Here is a 25,643-nt window from a genome sequence, read left to right as displayed (position 1 = left end):
GGCCTGGTATGTGGTAAACACTTAGTAATTACTTGTTGAATAATAATCTCACCTGCTTAGTGTAGTGTGGTGTTGGGCCCTTCTCTTCAGACCAAGGATACTACCAACACTTCTGCTAATGCTCACAACTTCAATGCTACCATCACTCTCTTGGGCCACTTGTCATTTTTGAACTATTCTGCCCTTTCATCCTCATTTTAATTCCTAAAAGACTTCCTTTATTGATGCCTTCTTCTCTGTGTGTGTCATTATTTCCCCAGTGGAATTGTAAATGCATTGAGCAAGAGTTAATATCATGTGTACTGCAATACAGTATTTGTACTGTTACAAGATTTTTCCAAGCTGCCATAACTTAAAAGAAATGCTAAATAAGCATTTGCTAGGTTGAAAGAATGTATGATTTTCTTCCTCTGACCCTTCTCACATGCTTTCTTCACTTTCTATTCTTACATCTATTCTTTCTATCCATGCATAGATTTTTGCCCTATAAACTTCTAGTTGGTCACCCTCACCCTGGGCTATTCTTCCTTCTTCTCTTCCAGCTATCATTGCCTTCTATCTTTAAGCTTTCTGATGATGACATATGCTTTTCACAACTTAATGTTATTTTCTCATTTTACTTCATGGGACCAAACTCTTCTTGGTTCCAGGGCTTACTGTAATATTTCAGCCAGTTTTATATTGCACTAGAATCTACTTACACCAACTATGTAGGCTGCTACATTGCTGACCTACAACCATACACATACACACACACACAGATGTACATGTCATGTTCACTCTCAACATTAGTCATGTCTGTGTCTTGAGACACTCTTTTATCTCCCTGATACAATTCCTATTTCTCAGTCAGGGCCTAACTTGAGATTTAGCTCTACAAAGTATCCTCATACCCTGTCTTCAAGTTTTTGTGGATTTCTCCGAATCCTTAATTCATTCAGACACTATGATCAGTATAACTTAGAAGCACTATTTTATGCTGTTCTCTGCACGTAAATATTTATCCTCAAATAGAAATGTAGACTCCTTGGGTGCAGTGACTGTGACTTGAACCTCTATTGACCCCCACAGTGCAGAAGGCTGAAAATGTACTGATTAATAAGAAGGAAATGCTATTTTTTTAAATAGCAGCTTTATTTGGATGAAGTTCACATACCTTATATTAATCCATCCATTTAAAGTACATAATTCAGTGGTTTTAAGTGTATTCACAGTTGTACAACCATTGCTCCTATATCATTTCACAATACTTTTAACATCTATTAAAGAAACTTCACGCCTTTTAACTCTCAACCTACCCCAACCCACTCATCTTCCCTAGCCACAGGCAACTACTAAACTATTTTTCTGGCTCTATAAATTCCCCTATTTTGGACATTGTAGGTAAGCAGAGCCAGGTGTTCTTTTGTAACTGGCATCATTTGTTTAGCATAATGTTTTCAAGGTTCATTCATGTGGTAGATGTATCAGTTCTTTATTATTTCTTTAATGAGATATAATTCCTGTAACATGAAATCTACCACTTGAAAGTGTATAATTCAATAGTTTTTAGTATGTTTATGAGATGTGTAACCATCATCACTTTCTAATTCTAGAACATTTCTATCACCTACAAATGAAGTTGGAAGCAGTTAGCTCCAATTCCTGTTCCACTAATCCACCAAATAATCCACTTCCTGTATTGGTGGATTGGTTACCCTGGACATTTCATATAAATGGAATTATGTACCATTTGACCTTTTGTGTCTGCCTTATTTCACTTAGCATAATGATTTCAAGGTCCATCCATGTTGTAGCTTGTCTTAGTACTTCAATACTTTTATGGTTGAATAATATCTTTGGATGTATATACTACATTTAAAAACATTTATTCACCAGTTAATGGAGACCTTTTGAGCACTATGAATAATACTGCTATGAATATCTGTGCACAAGTTTCTGTGTAGATACTTGTTTTTAATTCTCTTAGGAATATGTATAAGAGTAGTGTATTTGGGTCACATGGTAACTCTATGTTTAACTTTTTGAGGAACTGCCAAACTGTTTTTAAACTCTATTTTTAACTTGGCAATTTCCTTTACTTTTAATTTCCAAGTCCATTACTTTTAGGTTTTGTGAGAGTCTTCCTTTACAAGGATCTGCTTGCTATTTCCTTTGTTCCCTGTCTTCTACCCCTCAGTTTTATGTCTCACTCCCCTGTAAATAGTATGTGTTCACTTTTGCAGAAAGATATCCAAATTCTGTATATTTAACTTAGTTTCCTTATTAACAGATTCATTCTAGGTTATTTCTTTGATAATTTAGTATTTGTGTCAGCTGTTTCCATGACAAATTTAAGAAGAATTGGTTACCAAATGGTAGTATTTTTAAAAGCTTTTAAAATTTGGTTTATGGTGAAGGGAACATCTGTAGTACGAATTCCAGCACTAAACCTATTAGGTTTGTGTTCCTTTCTCCCCCAAGCTCCCCAAACCCCCTGCTTTCATAAATACAACATTAGCAATGTTTATGCCAACCATATATACGCAAGCATTTAACAAGAGAAAGATTTCACAATCTATTTGCTTCCTTCATTATGCTTGCATTATAAAAATTTTGATATTTGGAAATAACAAGATATAAAATATTGAAATCAGAAAAGCGGTAGCTTTATGTTTTTCAAAATAATTAAGTGATTATCAATAAAAGAGGAAAGCCCATGAGTTTTGTGGTGTTTTTTTGCATTTTAAAAATGTCTGTCAATTAAACAACACTATGGATTATTTAATTTATTTAAGAAAAATCTTAAATAACAAAGTAATGAAATCCATCTTACCAGTCATTTAAGACTGGCAGTTTGCTTCTGTATTACTCTTTTCTGAGCTCTGTTTTTTCAAAATAAACATTCATGGATTGATCTGCTGAATTGGAGTGGGGGCAGAAGTGGAAGTAGCTCTCAGGGCATGGCATGTGACAATCAAGCTGGCCAAAGAAGTGGACAGATGGAGCCAGAGCAATGTCCAGATACTTCTGTTCTCAGGGAAAACAGCTAGGGTCTGTTAATGAGGGTCATATGGTGTTATGGTTTGGATATTAGGTATCTCCCCAAAGCTCCTATGTCAATGCAGGAATTTTCAGAAGCAAAATGATGAGATTATAAGAACTGTAGTCTAATCAGTCCGTCCCAGTTTGAATGGATTAACTGGGTGGTAATTGTAGGCAGGTGGAGCAGGGCTGGAGGAGATGGGATACTGGGGGCATGCCCTGGAAAGGTTTATCTTCTGTGTGACCTCTTTCTTCTCTCACTTTCTGCTTCCTGGTCACTATGAATGGAACATTTCTCTACCACACCCTTCCACCATGATGTTCAGTCTTACCTTGGGCCCACAGCAGTGGAGTCAGTTGACCATGGACTAAACCTTTGACATCATTAAACTTTTCCTCCTCTAAGTCGTTCTTATCAAGTATTTTGATCACAGCATCAAAAACTTAACTAAAGCACACAACAAGGAAGAGGACAGGGATTAAATTGCCTCTAGGAAAGAAAGAGCACCTTTTTTCAAAAAGAATGAAAATCAGGGATATGGGGCCCTACCATTATTTTTATAATAAACTTTGAGTTAAATGTAAGATTCACATGTAACTAAGAAATAGTACAGAGAGATACTATGTACCTTTTTACCCACTTTCTTCCAATGGTAAAATCTTGCAAAACTATAGTATAATATCTTCATCAGGGTATTGGCATTGATACAGTCCAGATACAGAACATTTTCATCATTTTGTCATTTCAAAATTACATAAATGAAATACAGTATGTATTTGTTTGGGATGTCCTTTTTCATTCAGCATAATGTTCTTGAGATTCATCCAGGTTGTTTTGTGAATCAGTAGTTTGTTCCTTTTAATTGTTGAGTAGTTTTCTGTGCAATGGTGTAGTACAATTTGTTTAAGGATTTGCCAATTGACAGATACCTGGATTGTTTCCAGTTTTTGGCTATTATAAATAAAGCAGCTATAAACGTTTGAGTACAGGTTTTTGAGTGAGCATAAGTTTTAATTTCTCTGGGATAAGTGCCAACGATGTAATTACTGGGTCATATGGTAGTTGCATGTCTAATTTTAAAAGAGATTGCCAACTGTTTTCAAGAGTAGCTCTACCCTTTTACATTTCTATCCAAAATGTATACGTGATCTGATTTGCTGCATCCTCCCTAGCATTTGGTGACACATATCTATAGATGTATAGATTATAGATCTATAGTTTCATATAATATTTAATTAAATTATCCATTCTGATAGGTATATGGTGATAACTCATAGTGGCTTTAATTAGAATTTCGCTTATGATATATTTTAGAATATTCTGCTTGGCATCTGTATATACATTCTTTGGTGAAATATCTCTTCATGTCTTTGACCCATTTTCTAATTGATTCTTGATATCCAGTTTTGAGTTTATATATTTCAAATATGAGTCCTTTTTTGATATGTAGTTTGCATATATTTTCTTTCACTATATAACTTGTCTTTTTCATCTTCTTTACAGGGTCCTTCATAGGCAAAACTTTTAAAGTTTGATTAAGTTTGATAATGTGCATTTTTCCAACGTTTCTTTTTATGGAACCTGTTTTTGGTATCAAATTGAAGAACTCTTTGCCTAGCTTTAGATCCTAACAGTTTCTCTTATGATTTTCTTTCCCTAAAAGTTTTATTGTCTTATATTTCACATTTAAGTTCATAATCCACTTTGAGTTGATTTTTGTAGGTATGAGATTTATACTGGTGGTCATTCTTTTTGGCTATTTATGTCCAATAGCTTCTGTACCATTTGTTGAAAAGGCTTTTCTTTCATTGATTTTCTTTATACCTTTGTCAAAAATCAGTTGGGAATATTTGTGTGGATTGATTTCTGATTTCTCTATTCTGTTCCCCTCACCTATGTCAATCCCTTCACAAATACTATATAATCTTGATAATTACTGGAAAATGATATGACTTAAAATTGGTTAAAATGATTTTTTCCCTCTTCACTTTTCTTTTTCAAAATAGTTTCTGCTCTTCTAGTTTGTCTTCATACATAATTTTTAGAATAATCTTACCTATATCTACAAAAAATCCTACTGGAAATTACATATGAATTGTATTAAATCTATTTGTGAAAATTGGGGGAGAACTGCATCTTTACTATATTGAGACCTCCAATCAATGAATATGATAACTTCCCACTTACTTAGATTTCCTTCACCATCACTTTGTAGTTTCATTGCTTAATTCCTCTCTATGTTTTCTTAGATTTACACTTAAATATTTCTCATTTTTGATGAATTGTACATGTTACTGTTGATGTATTATTTGGAATATAATTAAATTTGTATATTTATCTTGTGTTCTGTGGCCATGAGGAACTCATCAGTTCCACTTTTGTTTGTTGAATTTTGCAGAATTTTTCTTTGATTGCTTGGGACTATCTATGGGGAAATTCACATCATCTGCAAATAGGGAAATTTTTATTTATTCCTTTCCAATCTACATGAATTTTATTCCCTATTCTTGCCTGATTGCACTAGCTAAAACTTCTAGCACTGTGTTAATGAAGACAGGTGAGATTGACACACTTGTTCTATATACTGAGTTTTAAAGAGAGAGCATTCAGTCATTTACTGTTAATAATATGTTTGCTATAGGTTTTTTTGTAGGTGCTCTTTATGAAACTGAGCAAATTCTCTATTTCTATTTTTCTGAGTTTTTTTATAATGACTCTAAATTAATTTTGTCAAAAGCTTTCTTTGCATCAATTGATAAGATCATTTGTTTATTTTTCTTTAGCAAATAGGATGAACTGCATTATTAACTTTTGAGTTGAAGTGAACTTGCAGCCCTGATATAAACTTCATCTGTTCCTGGTACACAATTACTTCTACATATTGCCAAATTCTGTTTGCTAATATTTAATTTTTTTCATTTTTATGAAGGATCTGTAGCTTTATAAAACAAACTGGAAGAGTTCCAGTTTGTTTGAGTTCCAGTTCTGAAAGAGAGTGTTGAATTCTTTTTTAAATATTTGATACAATTCTCCAGTGGAAGCTTGTAGACCTTGAGATTCCTTGCTTTGGTAATTAAAAAATCCTGAATCCAATAATCAATAATCATAGTGATATTTGAATTATTTTATGGTAGGTGTGTTGTAGTAATGTTATCCAATTAGTTAGCGAAGTTTATATTTGTGTAGTTATTAATGATATTTCATAGTATTTGGATGTCTGTAGGGTCTCTATATTGATATTCCCTGTTTCATTACTGATTTTGGTAATGAAAATATTGTTTTTCTCAGATATTGCATTTTCTATTTCCTTAGAGCTTTGCCAATTTTCTTTATCCTTCATCTTTTTTAAAAAACTAGTTATTTGTTATATTGACTTCCTCTAACGGTTTTCTACTTTTAATTTCAAGGATTTCTTATTTATATTACTTCCTTCTATTTCCTTTGAATTTATTCTGTATTTTTTTTCCTAAGTTCTTGAGAGAAGAGTTTAAATAACTGGAGATTTTTCTTCTTGTCTCATACATGCATTTAGTGCTGTAATTTTTTTTTCAGCATTATTGTACCCACACCCCACACTTTTGATATGTTGTTATTGTTTGGATCTGGAATGTTCCTCTCAAAGGCTCATGTGTTGGAGGCTTGGTCTCTAACTAGTGATGATACTGCGGGGTAGTGGGAACTTCAGGAGGCTGGCCTTACTTGGAGGAAGCAGGTCACTCTGGGCATGACCCTTGAGGGTGTATCCTATCTCTGGGCCCTTCTCTCTTTGCTTCCTGGATGCCATGATGGTAGCCCCTTTCCTCTGCCACACCTTTCTATGGTAATGTTTCTGCCTTTCCACAGGTCTAAAAACAATGGAACCAGCCGATTGTAGACTCAATACTCAAACTGTGAGCCAAAATAAATATTTCCTCATTGTTTTTCCCAGATATTTTGTCACATGAAAATCTGACTAACACAGTTATATTTTCATTTTTATCCAGTTCAATGCATTTTTAAATTTCTCTTGAAATTATACCTCTGACCCATAGATTATTAAGAAGTCAGTTTAATTTCTAAGTATTTGGAGATCATCCTGTTTGCAAATTCTAATTTGATTTCATTGTATGATTTCAATTATTTTACATTTGTTGAGGTATGTTATTTCTTAGCATATGTTCCATAGGCACCTGAAAAGAATGTGTATTCTGCTGTTGTTGGGTGGAGTGATCTCTAAATGTCTTTCAGATACTATTTGGTAGTGTTGAACTCTTTTATATCCTTGCTGATTTTCTTTTCGATTTTTCTTTACATGGATTATTTAAAAATATTAAATTACTGATCCTAGACCGCTGGTTGCTGTCCTGAGTCAGATAGGAAAGGTAAATGAGAAAGTGGAAGGAGAAGTGCCAGTCATAACTAGAGAGAGTGAAAGAGGCGTGGAGAGGATAGCAGAGGTACAGAAATGACTTGATCCATCTACATATGTGAAGATGGCCCTGTACAGGAGGAAGGAGAAAGAAAGTAGTCATTCTCACTCATCTTTGTGGAAATGGACTCTAATATTAATTAATGCTTCTTGTTCATGTTTTTTAAATCTATTTTTCTGTTTTCTTTTGTCGTTCTGGGGATTAAATCCAGGGTCTTGTGCATGCTAGGCAAACACTCTACCAACAAGATATATTCCCTTGATGACTGATGCTTCTTGTGCTAGATCCAAAATCAACTGTCCTCAGATGACAGTCATTACATATGCTTCTTCTTTTTCTTGTGGTTATACTGTGTCCTTCTTTTCTTTGGAAACTTAGATCATGTTACAGGGCTACTGTATAGAGCTATATAGGTTGTGTGTTCTGCAAAAGTCCAAGTGATTCATATCCAATGAGATATTTCCTTGTTGTATTGTAGTTATACAAGCCAGTAGAATTTATTTTGATGTAACTGTACAAGTGGACTATATCCTATTCTAGTTAGGACCCCATTCTTATGAATCTACATGATGATAGGATTCACTATGGTGTATTCTTATAAGCAATGAGATGATATAATAAGTCATTGCCTAGAAATCTTTCTGCATCATTATTATTAGATACTTTTACTTACCATTCATTAAGAAATATTTGAGGAAAAATAAGAGATACAGAATCACCAAAACGATCCTTATCAAGAAAAGTGAAGCAGGAGGCATCACAATACCAGACCTTAAATTATACTACAGAACTACAGTAACAAAAACGGCATGGTATTGGCACCAAAATAGACATGTAGACCAATGGTACAGAAGAGACAGAGACCAACCCACATAAACACAATTATCTCAACTAGACAAAGGCACCAAAATATTTATTGGAAAAAAGATAGCCTCTTCAAAAAATGGCATTGGGAAAACTAGAAATCTATATGTAACAAATTGAAATTAAACCCCTATCTCTCACCCTGTAAAAACTCAACTCAAAGTGTTTGAAGGACTTAGCCCTAGACCAGAGACCTTGCACCTAATAGAAGAAAAAGTAGGCCCATATCTTTGCCGTGTCAACTTAGGAACTGAGTTCCTTAACAAGACCCCTAAAGTAAAAGAAGTAAAATCAAGAATCAATAAATGGATGGATTCAAACTAAAAAGCTGCTTCTCAGCAAAGGAAACAATCAAGAACATGAAGAGAGAACCTGCAAAATGGGAGAAAATCTCCAGGATACATAAAGAACTCAAAAAACTTAACACCAGAAATATAACCCAATCAATAAATGCACAAAGGAACTAACAGATGCTTCTCAGAAGAAGAAATATGATTAGTCAACAAATATATGAAAAAAATGTTCAACATCTCTAGCAATTAGAGAAATGCAAATCAAAACTACTCTAAGATTTCATCTCATTTCAGTCAGAATGGCAATTATCAAGGATATAAGCAACAATAAATGTTGGTAAGGATGTGGGGAAAAAGGTATCCATTCACTTCTGGTGGCACTGCAAATTGGAAAGCAGTATAGAGATTCTTAAGAGTACTTGGAATGGAACCATTGTTTGACCCAGCTATCTCACTCCTTGGTTTATACCCAAAGGACTTAAAATTAACATACTACAGAGATGCAGCCACATCAATGTTTACAGCAGCTCAATTCACTATAGCCAAATTATGGAATTAACCTGGTGCCCTTTAACAGATAAATGGATAAAGAAAATGTCGTATATATACACAGAATGTACTATTACTCAGCCTTAAAAAAAGAATGAAATATGGCATTTGCAGGTAAATGGATGGAGCTGGAGAATATCATGCTAAGCCCCCAAAACCAAAGGCCAAATGTTCTCTCTGATATGCAGATGTTAATTCACAATAAGGGGGTGGGGTTAGGGAAAAATAGAGGTACTCTACATTAAACAAAGGGGAGTGGTGGGAGGGGAAGGGGTATGGGGATAGGAAGGATAGTGGAATGATTCGGACATCATTACCCTATGTTCATATAATGATTACATAACTGTGTGATTCTACAACATGTACAGCCAGAAGAATGAGAAGTTATACTCCATTTATGTATGATGTGTCAAAATGCATTCTATTGTCATATATAACTAATTAGAATAAGTAAATAAATAAGAAATATTTGAACATATATGTCAGGTGTTGTTCTATATCCTGGGGATTTGGCAGTGAACAAGATAGACAGGGTTTGCTTTTGAAATTGGAATGGGAGTAAGACTAACAGTAACCACATAAATAAGCTTCAATGTTATAAAGAAAAGGATGTACAGGTTGGGAGTGAGTTAAAACTTTAGCTTGAATGTTTGGGAGATACATTCTTTTGTTATTCAATAATACTTACAGGACCATATTCTATAACAATAAATATTATGTAACTAACTATTTTCTGTCTCCCTGCCCCAAACTTGAAACAGAAGACATGATATCATTATGTATACAATAAGTGTTTGAAACAAGTTAATAGAGTTAACAATTTCTTACTAGATTTTGTTTTTTTCTTTAGAGGATGAAATGATCTTTTAAGAGAAAGTGAATTACTTAATAATCTGAGTGGTAAAGTCAGAAAATTTTATTACATGTATAAAACTAAGGATACTTTTGTGGGTTTGGTAGTGGCAGAGAGCCAGACTTCACAAATTTAGTACATTTTCAATACCTGTGCACTACATTTTCTAAGACCTAGGAGAGTTTTCAAAATCACAAAACTCACTATAGCACATAATTTCCCGATAAAATATAGTGAAATACAAATAAAATATATTAAAATATCCCTGGTATCTATAATGGTTTCCTATAAGTACAGGACTAAAGAAATCTGTAGGATTAGTTTTTGGCTAAGAAGCTTCCTCTCATTAGACTTCTGCACTCTCATTACCAGTACCAGTGACTGGTTTTCTTTTAAGAGATTTTTTTTTCCTCTCAAAATTAAAAGCAAAGGTTAAAACAACAACAACCCCCTCCCCCCAAAAAAAACCCAAACCCTACAAAAAAAAATCCCTAAAAGTCAGTTCATTCTTGACAATGAATAGAAAAGGAGTAAACACATTGTGGGTTGGTCCACAAGGTGGGCCCATGCTCGGGAAAGAGCTCCACTCAACCAACACATGAGTTCAGAGGGCTCATGATTCAAATGAAGCATATGGAATATGAGAAATCACCATGAGTCATCAATTATCAAGGCTACCAAAAGATCAGTGAAACCGAGAATGTCAAATCTCCATAGATGATAAATACCTTTTGGTTTCTAAATTACAGATTTATACCTAGAGAATATAATACAACCATTTGTTCCACCTCTTTAGTGTTATAGCACATGTGAGATCATTTTGAGGGGAAAACAAAGATATAGAGCTTTCTGAGCTGAATATAATAGAGGAAATTGCTCTGGAACACCACAAGTTAATTTTTTTTTCTTTTGCTATATGACTATTATGGTTGTTTTCTAATTGTCACAAATCCACAAAGTCTATAAATCTTATTTTTTTCTTTTTTTAAAAAAATATATATTTTAGTTGTAGTTGGACACAATACCTTATTTATTTATTTATTTATTTATTTATTTATTTATTTATTTTTATGTAGTGCTGAGGGTTGAACCTGATGCCTTGCATGTGCTGGGTGAGCACTCTACCTCTGAGCCACAATCCCGGCCCCTATTTTTTTCTTTTTCTTTTCAATCAGAGTTGATGATTTCATCTTCCAAGGGAGGTGAGGAGAAATTGAGCCATGGTTTTGGAGGTCCTCATAAACATGAAAGCAGCCCACAAAATCAAGGTGTTATTATCAGTCAGGTATTACTGGTTTCACATTCCCACTTTGTTCCTTGAGCAGAATAAAAATTCATAGAACTACTGACTAGCTGAAATGGACATTGAACAAAGGGTTTAACTTACTTCTCTCACAAACCACTGACAAAAGGCAGGACCGATCCATTCTCTTGCATGAATACCACAGTCCATCCAGACAGCTCTTTTGTAAGCTCGTGATTTTCTGCCCAGCTGAAAACAGGAGTATTCATAGTAACAAACTCAGGCTTTTATTTGGAGATTCACTGACCAGCATAATTTAATAAGATTTCAGCATAATTCTTCGCTAAGGTTTGGTTCATTAGGTAACACATAAAAAAGATAGAGAGATATCCCATCTACTTTGGAAGTCCAGGCTTGTTTATGCAGAAACAATACATTTAAAGCCCTAATAATACAATCAAAGAACTATAAAATATACAAGGGAAAGGGAACTCTCTAAAATAGGGTTGCATCTATTTTAATATAAGATATGAAGTTTAAATAAAAGGCTAAATTCTTCTTTCTTCCTTCCCTTCCTTTTTCTCTCTCCCTTCCCTACCATTTCCCCAAATTTTCCAATCAGAAATGTTCTCAAGGAATATTTCTTAAAGAAACAGCTATATTTTATAGGTGAATAAAGTCAAACTTTATTATACCACAAAAGGGAAACTTAAAACAATTTGGTCTATAGAATCAGGTGGTAGATTAAAAAATTACTATGTCAATATTAATTCTAACCAAGTTTCTAACCCAGTCATTAATAGGTAATTTTTGAAATTATATTCATAGGGGATCTCAACTAATACTTTGGAAAATACTTTTTAACATCAGATACTGGGCTCAATCCTAGAGATTCAAAGATGAAAACACAAGGGGTTTACATGCTAGTGGGGAGAGTAGACAGGTAAGCAATCAATCAACCTTTATGGTGTGAATATCCATAAGGCACCTTAGGAACATGGGTGTTGTGTTGAATTTTCCTGGGGAATAAATGGAGGCTTCTCAAAAGAAGTACTTGAGCATGTTTTCAATTTTGCCTGGCAGACAAATTGGTGGAAGGCATTTCAAGTTTGAAAGAGAATCTGAGGACATGATATTGCAAGAATCGCTTCTGCAGTATGAGGAAGGAACAGCATGTGAAGCTGTAACAGAGACAAGAGAACACTTGGAGTCCCCGGATATTATGTAAAAGAGAGGAAGATGGGTTCCATATTCCCTGGAAGGGGTAAGGGTGCGCACACATGTGTGTGTGCATGCATGTGTATGTGTGAATGCTCATGTGTGTGTGCATATGTGTTTGTGTTATCTCTGACAACAATGTGGAGGATGGATAGGAGGATGAGAGGGCCAAGAACAGGGACTCAAAAAGAAGTTGAGTATTGGGGCCACTATTGTAATAGTCTAGGAGAACAGATCTAAAGGTGAGTTAGGGTAACACCAGTGAAGACAAGGGAAGAGGTTTGGGCTTATCCAAAAGAATTGTCAACTGAAAGTGAGTGATTAAAATAAAGGAGAAGAATTTGGGATGATAATCATGTTCCTAAACTGGGAGGAAAATGGTGCCATTCTGATTCTGAGGTGCTTGCTTTTGTGAATATCCAAGTTAGGGTGTCAAGCAGGCAATGATGTATGAATTCAAAGCTCCAGAGAGTGGACTCCACTGGATAGAAAGGTCTGGCATGACTGTTGACATTACCAGCAGATATGCCCAGTTAGACAGGGTTTATGGAGTGAAAGCAGAGATGTGGGTAGGGTCATGGGGATCACCAGAACCTAAGGAAAGGACAAGGAAAGAGGAGCCAGTGGAATGAGACTTGAAGGAATGAATGGTCAGAGAGACAGAAGGAGAATTGACTGGGAGTCATCGCTGACCTTGGCAAAGTAAGTTTAAAGGGAGCTGTGGGACATGAGCCAGTTAGGGGAAGGGAAGTAGAAAAGATGTTCGAACTACAGGCAAATCTTATTAGAAGTTTAATTGAGAGAAAACACTATGGGTCAGTAGCTGGAAGAGAATGCAGGATCAAGGGATGTGAATAACACATACCTTCTTATGCATTTACTTGGTTTTATGCTGGTTCATTTTAACTAGCACCAATTCATAAATAAGTGGCATCAGTAATTCTGACTATATCAGAAACAGTATCCTCTAGAATACTAAATGCCAAATATTAAATATAATTCAAACATCTAAGGGGATTTTTTCTTAAATCATCAGATGATGTTAAATATGAAAAATCATTTCATTTTTTTCCCATAAGAAAAGTCGAAAAAGATAAATATTGGATGAGCATTTTATATTTAGTTAACACTTTCTTCTTTTTTTTACCTTTAAAATAAACAGCGATCTTCCTTCATATGATCTTCCAATAGAGAACATATGAATAAGGCCTGAATGAGTTTTATTCAGATGATGCATCCAACTCTGAATCTAAAAGCAGATAAATAAAAACCACATCAGACTCTCTTACAGTAATGAGGCTTTTAGAGAATAAAGGTAACAAAAATGACAGCAGTAGGTCTCAGAATTCAAAGAGTATATATGAAATACGAAATGAAAAAAAAAAAAAACAATTCCTCTACTTAATTTCTTTGGGATACTTAAAATTTTACATTTTATTTTCTGCCTTTATAGATAGCTTATGTCTTTGTTATGGTTCCCTCTTTAAAGCATATCTTCTACTGCCAAATGTCATTAATATCTTGCTGATACTATGTTGTGGAAAATTAACTGATGTGTTCTGGTTTCTTCTTAAAAAAATCAGAATTTATTTCCATTTTCCTACAGATATTTGAGAGAGAGAAAAAAATTTAAATCCACTTTATGAAAACCATCCAAACTACTTGAAAGTGGTATTCTAATTCCATATATTGTAATTTCCCACAGAACAGAAGATGCTAAGAAAAAGTTATTATCGTTTGCATTTAAACATTATTCTACTGAGCCACATGTTGGAGGACAACTCTGAATAATCCCTCCAGTGACAGTGATATATTTGCCTCCATCCCTCTCACATGCTTATCTGTCATCAGGAGAAGGTATATTTGAAATGGATGAATAAGGTGCTTAGAAAGATGGTAACATTTCTGACTTATAATCCCAATAAGGAATAAAGAAGTAACACAAAAGCATCTCACTGTTCCATGATGTAAAAGAGTTTGTATTCAAGAAAAAAATATATTTTGAAAGTGTATTTTTTCTTTTCTTCCTATTCCTGTTTAATCTAATGATCAGGTTAATATATATGTGAAAATATATACACACACACACACACACACACACACACACACATATGTGTACATATCTGTATCCATTTTATTTTTGAATCTGACTTTTTTCTAGTACATTTTAAGAGCACTGCTGTGTGCCAAGTTATCTAAAACATTTCCACTGCTTCCAGCTTCTAAAAGGTATATTGAGACATAAAATATGAGAAAAGAGTTTTGGAAAGGAGTTATCATCAACAGAACCCAAAATATTCTTAATAATAGAACAGGATCTTGTTAATTTTGGTGTCTGCTGTTCCTTTGTTCAATTCAGGGAACATAGAAAATGTATATATTTATTCATTCTGTCAACAGCTTATCTATTTTAAAGATTCTATTTACATGCCCTTGGGGATATAGTGGTGGATGAGAAAAAAAAAATAGTCTGCCTTCCTGGAACTTGCAACTTAGTAGGAATGAAGGCACCAGTCAAATAATCCTATAATGACACAACTAAGAAATGTGAAAGGTAATATCCATATGTTATGGGAAATGTGATGTTGGAGGGTAGTGGGTAGAGGGGTTGGATCCAGTCTGGAAGAACAGAAACTGCTACTTGATTGCTTAAAGTTAAAATTTGAAGAATGACAAGTTGTCAGGTGAGCAGTGAAGGATGTTGGTGGTGAGGATGAGGTTGCTGTGAGTTTTCTGGGTAGAATATATAATAGCATGTTCAAAGGTTCAGAGGTGCCACTAGTGAGGATTGGCCTTTGGGAGTTCTCAGCTTTGCAAGGGTGTAGGGCAAGTATCAAGTCTCAAAGCATTACCTTTAAACTCTGGCTAGTTCTACTTTCATGGCTTTTCAGTTAAGGCCTCGATAACCATCATCTTAACATTACCTCAGTCTTCCGTTGTACTCCTATGTCCTTTGTAGGGGTGGGCTGGGTAAAGCAGATGAAATTTAAATTATTTTGCTACTTCTTTTGTAGCAGTGAAAGGGGTCAGTGGAAGAAATGAGTGAACCGAAGTGTTGAGGTCATGAAAAAGTTCTATATATTCTTCCCAGACCACTTGTCTCTGTCTTTATGCTTCTTTCCCGATACTTAACCCTAAATGACAAAGATGAACTTATAAAAAAGCAATAAAAACTCCTATGATTACACACTTCTTCTAAGGAGTGGTACACTTCATAATTATATTCAGACAGGGATCTTCTGTTTCTCTGGGTTGGCAAACTGTTTCCATTTTCCAGAACTTTCTGAAGATCTTCTATGAGAATCCTGGATTTGAAATAATAGACATTATGAAAAGTAAATTGAAATGATGCAAAAATCATGCAATATCAAAAAATTAGATGCATAAGGAACGAACAAGTTACACAGAAGTGTCCCAGTGTTCCATAATGTGAAAGGAAAAAGAAGGATGCCAAGAATGACGATTCTAAAAATACCAAATGTTGAGAAAATGTTCTTTTTTGGGAAATAAAAATGATTAAATAAATGGTAGAATGAATTTAAAGTGTAATATTGTAGGCAGATGTCCCCAAATAATGTAGCACTGTAACAACAGCTACCATTGAGTGAGCAGCTAAAAACAGCCAAACAATGGCTATGAGCACTTAGACTAGGAGCCATAGCAAGGTGGGCTGTGTATTTGATGTATATAATCTAAGTGACCGTAAATGGTGGATTTGATTATCTCCATTTCATAAAAGGGGAACCTGAAATTCAAAGGGATTAAGAATTTGCCAATGTCAGACCTCTTTGGTCAATGCAGAGCCAGAATTTGAACAAAGAATGTGCACATAAATTCTAATCTTGCAACTCCAACTCTAGTGTGACATGATGCAAACTGAGCAAGCCTAGGCTACTCCTTAACTCCTCTCCTTATCTTCTTTCTTGCTGTTTCTGTCTGTTCATGTCACTTTCTTCACAGAGACACTGTTTTCAGGTCATCACTCAGAACATCTGACCTAAGATGCAGAGATGAAAGGGAGGGAACAGAAGTTACAGTTCTCAAGAATAAGCTGAAGAAATTCCCAGAGTTGGAAAAAGCCATCTTGCTACATGCCAGTATCAAGAATGCCAAGAGAAGACAAGCTCAGCTAGTCAGAGTGAGTGCACTGAGAAACTGAAGGTTGAGGCTGGGGTCGGGGACACAGGCTCAGCCTAATGGGTGGAGCCAGGTCCAGGTGGAGTCAGTGTTCTTGATGTCTAATCCAGATGCAGACTTAGTCTTTCCAAGACTCGCTGGTCACCAGTTACTATAGTGCTGTGAAGTTATAATGTGCTGCATTCATTTGCAATAGTTAAATATATTTAAGAGCCCTTCACTGATTTTTCAGGGCTTAGAAGATGGCTAAAAAGCTTTGCTGCATGTTTTCTCTTCCAAAAGAATCTGTTCCTTAAAAAGTTTTAAATATTATCAGAACATTTTAAAAGAATGATTTATGTAAGCCTTAAAATTAAAAATATTAATCAATTAAAACATTTTTTAGAATCTGATGGGTAAATACTTTTTTTGGTCCATGATGGAAGTACATTTACTTGGGGGTCATGGTGATTTACTCAGTTGTTATTTATTGAGCACCTGCCATGGACAAAACCCGTAATCAGGAGTTGATCATTGGTTTATTGTTCTTTTTGTTTCAGTTTTGTACTTTAAAACTGGAAACATTCCAGGAATCAAGACGAGAGGTAAAGTGGCACAAAGCTTGGTAAATTTTTTTGGCAGCTGCTTGCAGTGGCTCAAAATATGAGTGGAACATTAAATTTAAGCCTAAATGCCATCAGTATTAGTGTTTTCTCTTTTCCCAAAGGTGAAAAATTGCGATGGTTAGGTGCATGGGCTAAAGAACTTTACCATACTGCAGAGACAAGTCTTTGGAGCCAAATGAGCTAGCTCTGTCAATGTCTGAGTTTCCTTGTGTTAATAGAGAACCTGAATAGTGAAGCTGTCAAGAATGCCAAGAATAGTGAAGCTCAGCTAGTCAAGGTGAGCACATTTAGAAATTAAAGGCTGAGGCCAGGGCAAGGGATGCCAGGTTCTTTGCAATGGATGAAACCAGCAGCAGGTGGAGTCACCCTGTGGGTTTGATTAAGAAGGTGGTTATAAATTGTTCTCATATTCCAGTTACTGCAGGCAACCTTCAAGTATGTTTTTCTTCCAGGATGATTTCTCTCGGCTGCTTTTATTTTTCTATCCCAAGAAACCAAGGAAAAAAAAAAATGTAGATAGATTTGCCAAAGCCAGCAATCTACACAAGGCTCTCCTTCTGAATGCCCAGTTGAAAAGGTCCATGGTACTTTGTTACAGCAATCCCAGCAAAATAATTCAACTCTCTGTTCAGTCACTTAGGACTATACTCTCAGGGTATAAAAGGCCAACTTTAAATTAAAAAATAGTTGTAATATAGCTGACACAGTGCCATTTTCCTTGTCAAGTACTTGACTGGAAACCAGCAATATTGATGAGAAAGCTGTGAAATGGAGTACCAAAAAAAAAATCTTTTAAACTGTTGTGTTTTCTTAGTTTTTTAAAAAATATTTCATTATGATTCCTACTCCAATTTGGTACATTTCTATAATATATCTGGAACAATGAGAAACTTTCAAATTTTGTAATTCAATATAAAACCATCTCCTTGAAGCTTCCAGCATTGGGAAGGGCCCTCAAAATAGAAATTTTGATGCCAATTTTTACAGGAATTTATTAAGTGACTGAACTTTTTATGCAGAATGAGTCATCTCATGGAGAGGAGGATTGATCACCTGGGGACCAGACATGTGTGTCACATTACCTGTGCTTTAAAGATCACTATAATGATACCTTATATATAGTTTGTACAGAATAAATGATAATCTTTGGAAAATACCCCAGACTACAATAATAAAAGTCAATTAAAATGATCTCTACCTATCGTGCCCAAGGAATTTAATTGACTCTTATGTGTTATTATCTTGGGGCCAACAAAATGAATAATTTTAAATGATTGCTCTTCCTGAGGAGACAACTGATTTAAAACACTCATTTTTTTTTTTAAGGCTCTATTCTCTTTGACACAAAGTATGACATTTTTTTCTGTATCAGTTCCACATGACCTATCTTTAATGGTAGGAAATGGAGACTCGTTAAACTAACTGATATATTCTTTTCTATTGAACAATAATTAATGAAGCATGTAGGTTGTCACTGGCACCTATGGATATAATTGCCAAGCTCTTTCCTGCCAGGCGTTCAGAGAATCAAAGCACGGCGTCAAAGCGGCAGCACCGACTAAAATGTGTCCAATATGAACAATAGTTTTATGCACAGCTGTGATTCTTTTCTAGAAGCACAAATAAAATGCCTTTCTGCAAAAAGCTTATTGGTACTTTAATAGGTTGTAAATATCTTTCCGGCAGGGCAGTATTTGTGTAGATCAGGGATGTCACTGTCATTTTGCACCTTTTGTCCCAGGCTTCCAGAGAGCCTGGGGCCTTCAACATTGATTCACAGAGCCATCAGCCCACCCCATGTCTTCCCACACACTATCAGAAACCTGTGTGCCAGTTTTGACAGTACTTAGCCTGCTAAGAAGGTGGGGTACTTGCGGGTGTGAGATCATTAGGCCCCTCAGGCCCCAAATATCCCAGTGAAGGGTAAGCTACGCTCTGGTCTCATTAATTCACTATACTGCATTTCTTTTCCTCAAATCCTCTGCGGGCACTGTTTCTCTCAACCACCCCCTTTACCCTGTGCCCCCTGGACTCTCTCTTATATTGTCAACAAATTCCTACATTCTCCAGTATCTTCAGAGAACTCTCTCTTTTCATATTCTTTTCCCACCCCAAATTTGGCACTTTCTTTTGTGGATTTTTACCCAAGAACACCCTTCCTACTTATCATGGGGCCCAAAGGGAGGGAGGTCAGGGTTCTCCTGGACACTGTTTTGCTTTCCCATTAATCTCCTCACTTCCGGGCAAAGCTCACGCCATTCCTTGCTGCTTTCCTCTAACTCTTGGCTCTGTCTTTCACCTCTAATCTTACCACCAGCTAAGGAGATTCAAGACTGCCATGACTATTCTCTGGTGAGGTTGTCCTTTTATTCTTTTTTTAAATGTGTTCTAATTGATTATACAGAAGAATGCATTTTGACACATCGTACATAAATGGAGTACAACTTCTCATTCTTCTGGTTGTACATGTTGTAGAATCATACCAGTTGTGTAATCATATATGCACATAGGGTAATAACGTCCAATTCACTCTACTATCCTTCCTCCCCTTCTCCCTCCCCTCCTTTCACTATCCTCTGTCTAATTCAAAGTACCACTATTCTTCCCTAGTGCCCCCAGCCCCTTATGGTGAATCAGCAACTGCACTTCATCCAGTTCAGTGATTTTCCACCCCAAATTCCATTCCAGCCATCTCCTTCATGGCTAATGCCTGGATTTTATCACCAGCCATAAGCTTTCTAACCTAGAATTCATAACATCCAACAGCCCACATTTTCCTTCCCACTGTTACTCTCAGTCACACTATACTTGTTTTCAATATAATGACCTTCACTCCATTTTTGATTTTCCATTTTGTTCCATGATTCTTCCTAGATTCTTCTCTCTCTTTATCCCGATTAGACCCCAGTGAATGAATACTTGATCAAGTGTCTCCCTGGGAGTCTTGACTTCCTTGCCATCCTGACTTTTCCTTGATCTTATCTGACAAAATAGCACCTTTATATCAGTTCTCTATTCTCGCTTCTCTTCTCAGTTTTATTGGTTCTTACCTTGGTTTTCCTCTTGACAACACTCTTCAAAAACAGTGTCTTCACTTGTGCTAGATAATTTTGCTTCTTACTTCATCCAGAAACTTTTAAACTATGATCTCCTTCAATGTATGGACTTTCCTTTCTGCAACCTTAGGTAAACCCACGTGTACTTCTTGAGTCTTAGAGGATGAGGTAACCTTCCTATTGTTCGAACTCATCCCTGCACCTGCGCATTCTCTCTGGCATGATTGACATCTCCCTCCCTTCTGGTTGTGCCCCTCAGCTCACAGACATGAGAAAATTTCCCCCCTCTCACCTAAATCCCAAATCTTTCAAACAGTCACTAATCCTCTGTGGTCATTTCCTCTTCCCTATTCCTCTCCTATTCTGATTGCTAAGAGCTCTGTTGCTCAAGATCTTCTCCCTGTTCACTTCTTCTATCTCTAATAACTGAATCTCATCATTAGTGTTAGCAACACAATTTCCATTGCCAATCCTAAGGAGCCTGCTCAATTCCTTCTTGCTGGATATCACTGTAGTACTTGGCCCCATGACCCTTCCCTCTGATTCGATTCCTCTGACTATCTCCTACTTGCTCTCTTATTGTTTTGATTCCTTTTAATATCCAACCTGTTTCAAATCTGTCTACTTAGTTAGCTTTTCCAAGCTAGACAACTTGGAGTTATCCTTTGATGTCTCCCTTTCCCATCTACCATTCAATCAGGTGGAAAGTCCAGATGTTTTGACTTCTGGATTTTTTAAAAATGTTCTCTTCATCTTACTACTCTGGTCTTAACTCAGGGCCTCCCCAGTCTTGCTAGGACCATTGCTGTCATCTCCTCTTGCCCCTCTACTTCCACAGACACGTGACTCCTTTGCTTGTATCCTCTAATAGATCAGTACCACGGACAAGATAAGGTCTGGGCTCCTTTCCGCTACACGTACACCTTCTACCCCTTCATCTCCTGCTGTCTCTCCTGCACCTTTTCTTTCTGCTGTCTGACTTTCAGTATTACACTGTATTTCTATGCTGCTTCTTCCTTTACTTGCATTGTCCCCTCTGCCTGCCAGGTCCCGAGTCTCATTCTAGGTCTGGCTGACACAACTCCTGTAGAAAGCCTTTTCCTCCTCTTCCTTCCCATAAGTCCTCCAGACATTGTTAGGTTGCTCTCTTTTCTTCACTGGAAAAAGAGTCTATGTGGACAATGATCACTTAGTGGCAACAGTGAAATGACATATGTGGCGGTTCCTATTCCCTTTTAACCCAGTAAGTTCATCCAAGGTGAATATTTTCCATGTTTGTTTTCTCAAAATGAAAAGCTATTTAAACCATTCCTGCAAGCAGCTTGATAATCTGAATACAATGATCATTCATTTGATTTCATACAAATGAATTTTGTAGCACATGAAAAGGAAGAGCTTACTTGTACTGGATGTTGGCTTCTTGTAAGAAGGCTAACAGAGCTCGGGAAACATTTTGAGAAATATGGACATCAGTAACTGTTCCTTCTGTTACATAGGAGATACTGCTGGGCTGCCACAGGTCCACCTGTAGTGCAGGAACCAACCTATAATTCATATTCAATGTAGGTGGGGAAAAATCCATGTCACAATATAAACACATTATCTTGTTTGAACACAGTAACACCAAATATATTTCAGGATGAGATTCAATACTCATATCATCAGGGTGAAACTTCTATCTGAATTTGAACTTAGGTTCCAGATTGTATCATACCCATAGAGAATTTGATTATAATTTATGAGTAATAGTTCAAAGAACAATACATTAAAGCAACAAAGTAAAAATGAGATCAAATAGTTTTAAGCATAGCTTAAATATCGTTTTAAAATTATTTATTGTGTAAATATTTGAATGAGAAAGAGAAAGATATAAATTAGCCTTCTTCCTGACTTAGGAGAATGGGGGTGGCATTGACAACATTTGGTAATGTTTCTTTTTCTTTTATTTTGCTGGTTCTGGAGATGGAATCCAGGGCCTTGCACATGTCAGTCAAGTGCTCTATTAGAGCTACCTCCCCACTCCAGTTTTAGGCATTTCTAAGTGGTCCATTCTCCAGTGTCTTCTACTTAATTTGCACGTCAATTCAACCCTCGATTCTTGGGAAGGCCTTGGTAGCTAGGACAGTTCTCCCTGTCCTTGTTCCTAGAGAACCTTGTGCTTCTTTCATTATGTAACTTGTCACCAGAATGTAAGCTCCTTGAGAGTGAAGGATTTGTCCACTTGGTTACCACCCAGAAGAGTATCTTGTGCATATTAGCAACTCACTCATTATTTGTTGCACAAGTGTAGACGTCCCCCCGCCCCACCAAGTAATTGCTATGTTCAGTATTTTGCAGGAAAGCAGGAGTCACATCCATTTACCTATTCTGTGAACCCAGTGCCACGGACAGTGTAATGTACCTGGCAGAAGCACTGCTTTCATCAAAAGAATAATAGAACCCTTCTGGGAGAGAGAAGAGCCTTATCTTTTGCAGGAGCTTAGAGACATATTTTCAGTTAGGCACAGTTTATCTTTATAGCCCTGTTTCTGTCTTCCCCTGTTTGCTTTGGGTTTCCCCTTCCTATATCTTGGTTCTTGGTCCTATTGCAGGGCCTTAATGTCTGCTAAACCCTTATCTGGCAGCTTTAGTTACTTGCCTTCACTCTGTTAGGGAACTCTAGGAGGCCAAAAGTACTTTGTGATTCAAAGAAGTAAATGGATGTAATGGTATAATCTAATCTGAAACAGTGAAACCAGGCTTTTATTTTTGGGACAAAGAGTCTACCTGTTTCCTTTTAAATAGCTAACTCCTTCATTAACTTGCAAGGGCAAATCTGACTCAGCTAACAAGCCAGTCCAACGTTCATTGGAAAACAGAAGTGTGGGGATGGAAGGGATGCTGAGAGGTCATTTGATCCATCTGTCAGCCCTTGGGCAAGGATAAATCTAAGACTGCACCAGACTGTCCCCAATAGATACTCTAAACCACATCTTTGAATTCTCCAAAAGGAGGAGAATTGACAACATTCTAATTTAACTCATTTTCATATTTACAAGGTTGTCAGACATTTTTCTTAATCTTTTATGCTACCATATAATTTCATTTTTTTTTCCTAGTTCCATTCTTCAATGAGGAATGGCTGGGTTTTTTGCCTTTGGGAGATAAACATGTTTGGTATCTTTCAGTTTTCTTTGTATATTAGATTTTCTAATCCTTTAATCATCTTTGGGTTCTGCCTTCTAAAGCCATGATAGAGTCAGATTTTTTTTTTTTTATATTAAGGGAAGAAGTTTGATGCCATCCCTTAATGGCTGTGGAGAGCAGGAAATTGGATTGTAGTCATGGTGTAGAGAGCCACAGGTACCTAAAATAACATGAATTACCACTCTGTAGATGAGTCTGTAAGTGAAATTATCTGGGGTGCATGCTAAAATAAGAATTCCAATCCCACAGGAAAGAATAACTTCTGAACAGAAAGGTCCCATGGAAGTAGCACACCCTATAGCAAGACCTGGAAAAGGCTTCCTAGGAAACTAATATTATCAAAAAGCAGTGGCCTAAGGGATGACCAACAAAAATAACAGCTTGAAAAATCAGCAATTGTATTTTTCTGTGATGTTAGGAAAGCAAAATTAATATATTAACTGTCAGTTTTTCTCCAATAATACTTTGGGGAAAGGGATAAGTAACATGGATATTTTAGTCTGGTGGCAGGCATGTACCTATATAAGATACAGGGGACAGCAACAATCATCTGAAGTTGGAAAAGTGCCACCTTCTTTATGGACATTTCTAGTCCTTTAAAAAAACACCCTGGGGTAGGAGTTAGTTGTAGATACATTTAATGAATGAGAAGACTCAGGTTCATGAGGATCAAATCATTTTCTTAAGGAAGAACTACTATAAATGGCTAATAACAAATATACCAAACTCCAGTGCCCATAACTTAGTGACCCAATAAGTGCCTTCCTTCTGAAAATAATCCAGAAGAATCAGCATCTGCCCACTTCCCGACTTTGTGTTTGTGGGGGTCTGGTCAGACAGTACCCAGGTTTTTCCTGTGGAGTTTTTGTTCTATAGATCAATAATCAGATATTTCAAAGTTCGAGTCAGCCCAGTGTAGGCAGGTTACCATAGTCATTTCCTTAAGGTCTGCACATCTGACAAGTGGTTCTGAACTGCAAACTGTGTGACATTGGTTATGACATAATAAAAATATCAATGGCTTTGTCAGAATGGCTGAAGCCTGTTTGTTAACCATTCCAGATCGTTACTGTAAACAGCCACCAAATGTTCCACAGGAAAGCTCACTCCTTTGTGGAGACTTCTGTCCTAGAAACCAGTCATATATATTCAGATCCACTTAAGATGTTGGAGTTTATTGTCATTGTCATGTATATAGACTTTGGAATACAACAATCCTGGGCTGGAATTTCCAATCTGGCAGCAGCAGTTGCATCACTTTTGGGGAAGTTTTTAACATTCCTAAGCCTTAGTTTCCTCATCTAAACTGTGAAAATTTTAATGTCACCCACAGTCTCTTTTGGAGAGTTAATTGGAAAAACATAAGTAAAACAGATAGTAATGAGTCTAACATATAGTAAGAATTCAAAAAACATATACAATTACCCTGATACCAAAACTAGACAAGAATACAACAGAAAAAGACAACTGTAGACCAGTATCCTTGACAAACGTAAATGTAAAATTTCTGAACAAAATACTAACAAATTGAATCTAATAGCAGCATATCAAGAAGATTGTACACTCATGATCAAGTTGGATTTTCCCCAGGGTTGGAAGGATGATTCAATATATTCTAATCAATAAACAGTACACAACATCAAAAGAATGAAAAAAGAGAAAATCATATGATCATATCAATAGATGCAACAAAAACATTTGAGAAAATTCAATATCCCTTCAAGAAAAAAAAACACTGAACAAATCAGGAATAGAAGGAATGTATTCCAACATAATAAAGGCTATTTATGACAAATTCACAGCCAAGTTTGCATTGAATAGGGGAAAGCTAAAAGTGTTTCCTCTAAGATCTGGAACAAGAGGAGAATGTCCACTTTCACTGCTCCTATTCAACACAGCACTAAAAGATTTAGCCAGAGAAAGTTTGTAAAATAAAGAAATAAAAGGCATACAAATAGAAATGGAGGAGGCCAAATTACCCATTTGCAGATGATTGGATTCTATGTATTGAAAAATCAAAAGACTCTACCAAAAGTCCATTAGAACTGATAAGTGAATTCATAGTAAAATTGGAGGATACAAAACCAACATACAAAAATCAGTAGCATTTTTATGCACCAATAACATGTTTACTGACAAAGAAATCATGAAGGTGATCTCATTCACATTTACTATAAGCCAAACCAACCAAAACAAAAACAAAAA

At 36.1% G+C, this 25,643-nt stretch overlaps 1 protein-coding gene across 2 annotated transcripts in view; it reads right to left on the bottom strand.

Annotated features, from left to right (window-relative positions):
* Positions 1–25,643, bottom strand: part of Cpa6 (carboxypeptidase A6) — a 292,280-nt gene that overhangs the window by 68,033 nt on the left and 198,604 nt on the right. The window contains exons 3-7 of one of the 2 annotated variants that reach the window (XM_076836243.1): positions 21,653–21,777; positions 15,645–15,759; positions 13,602–13,703; positions 11,381–11,485; positions 10,137–10,166 (exon numbers count right to left, since the gene is read on the bottom strand). In XM_076836243.1, coding sequence (XP_076692358.1) covers positions 10,137–10,166; positions 11,381–11,485; positions 13,602–13,703; positions 15,645–15,759; positions 21,653–21,777 — 477 coding nt within the window. Of the gene's footprint in view, positions 1–10,136; positions 10,167–11,380; positions 11,486–13,601; positions 13,704–15,644; positions 15,760–21,652; positions 21,778–25,643 lie in introns of those variants that run through there. The other variant, XM_076836242.1, reaches the window with a different exon arrangement.

The sequence above is a fragment of the Callospermophilus lateralis genome, chromosome 16 (assembly GCF_048772815.1).
Source record: "Callospermophilus lateralis isolate mCalLat2 chromosome 16, mCalLat2.hap1, whole genome shotgun sequence".
NCBI classification, from domain to species: domain Eukaryota; kingdom Metazoa; phylum Chordata; class Mammalia; order Rodentia; family Sciuridae; genus Callospermophilus; species Callospermophilus lateralis.
The sequence above is the reverse complement of the archived record's forward strand: the minus strand, read 5'-3'. Positions and strand labels throughout refer to the sequence as shown.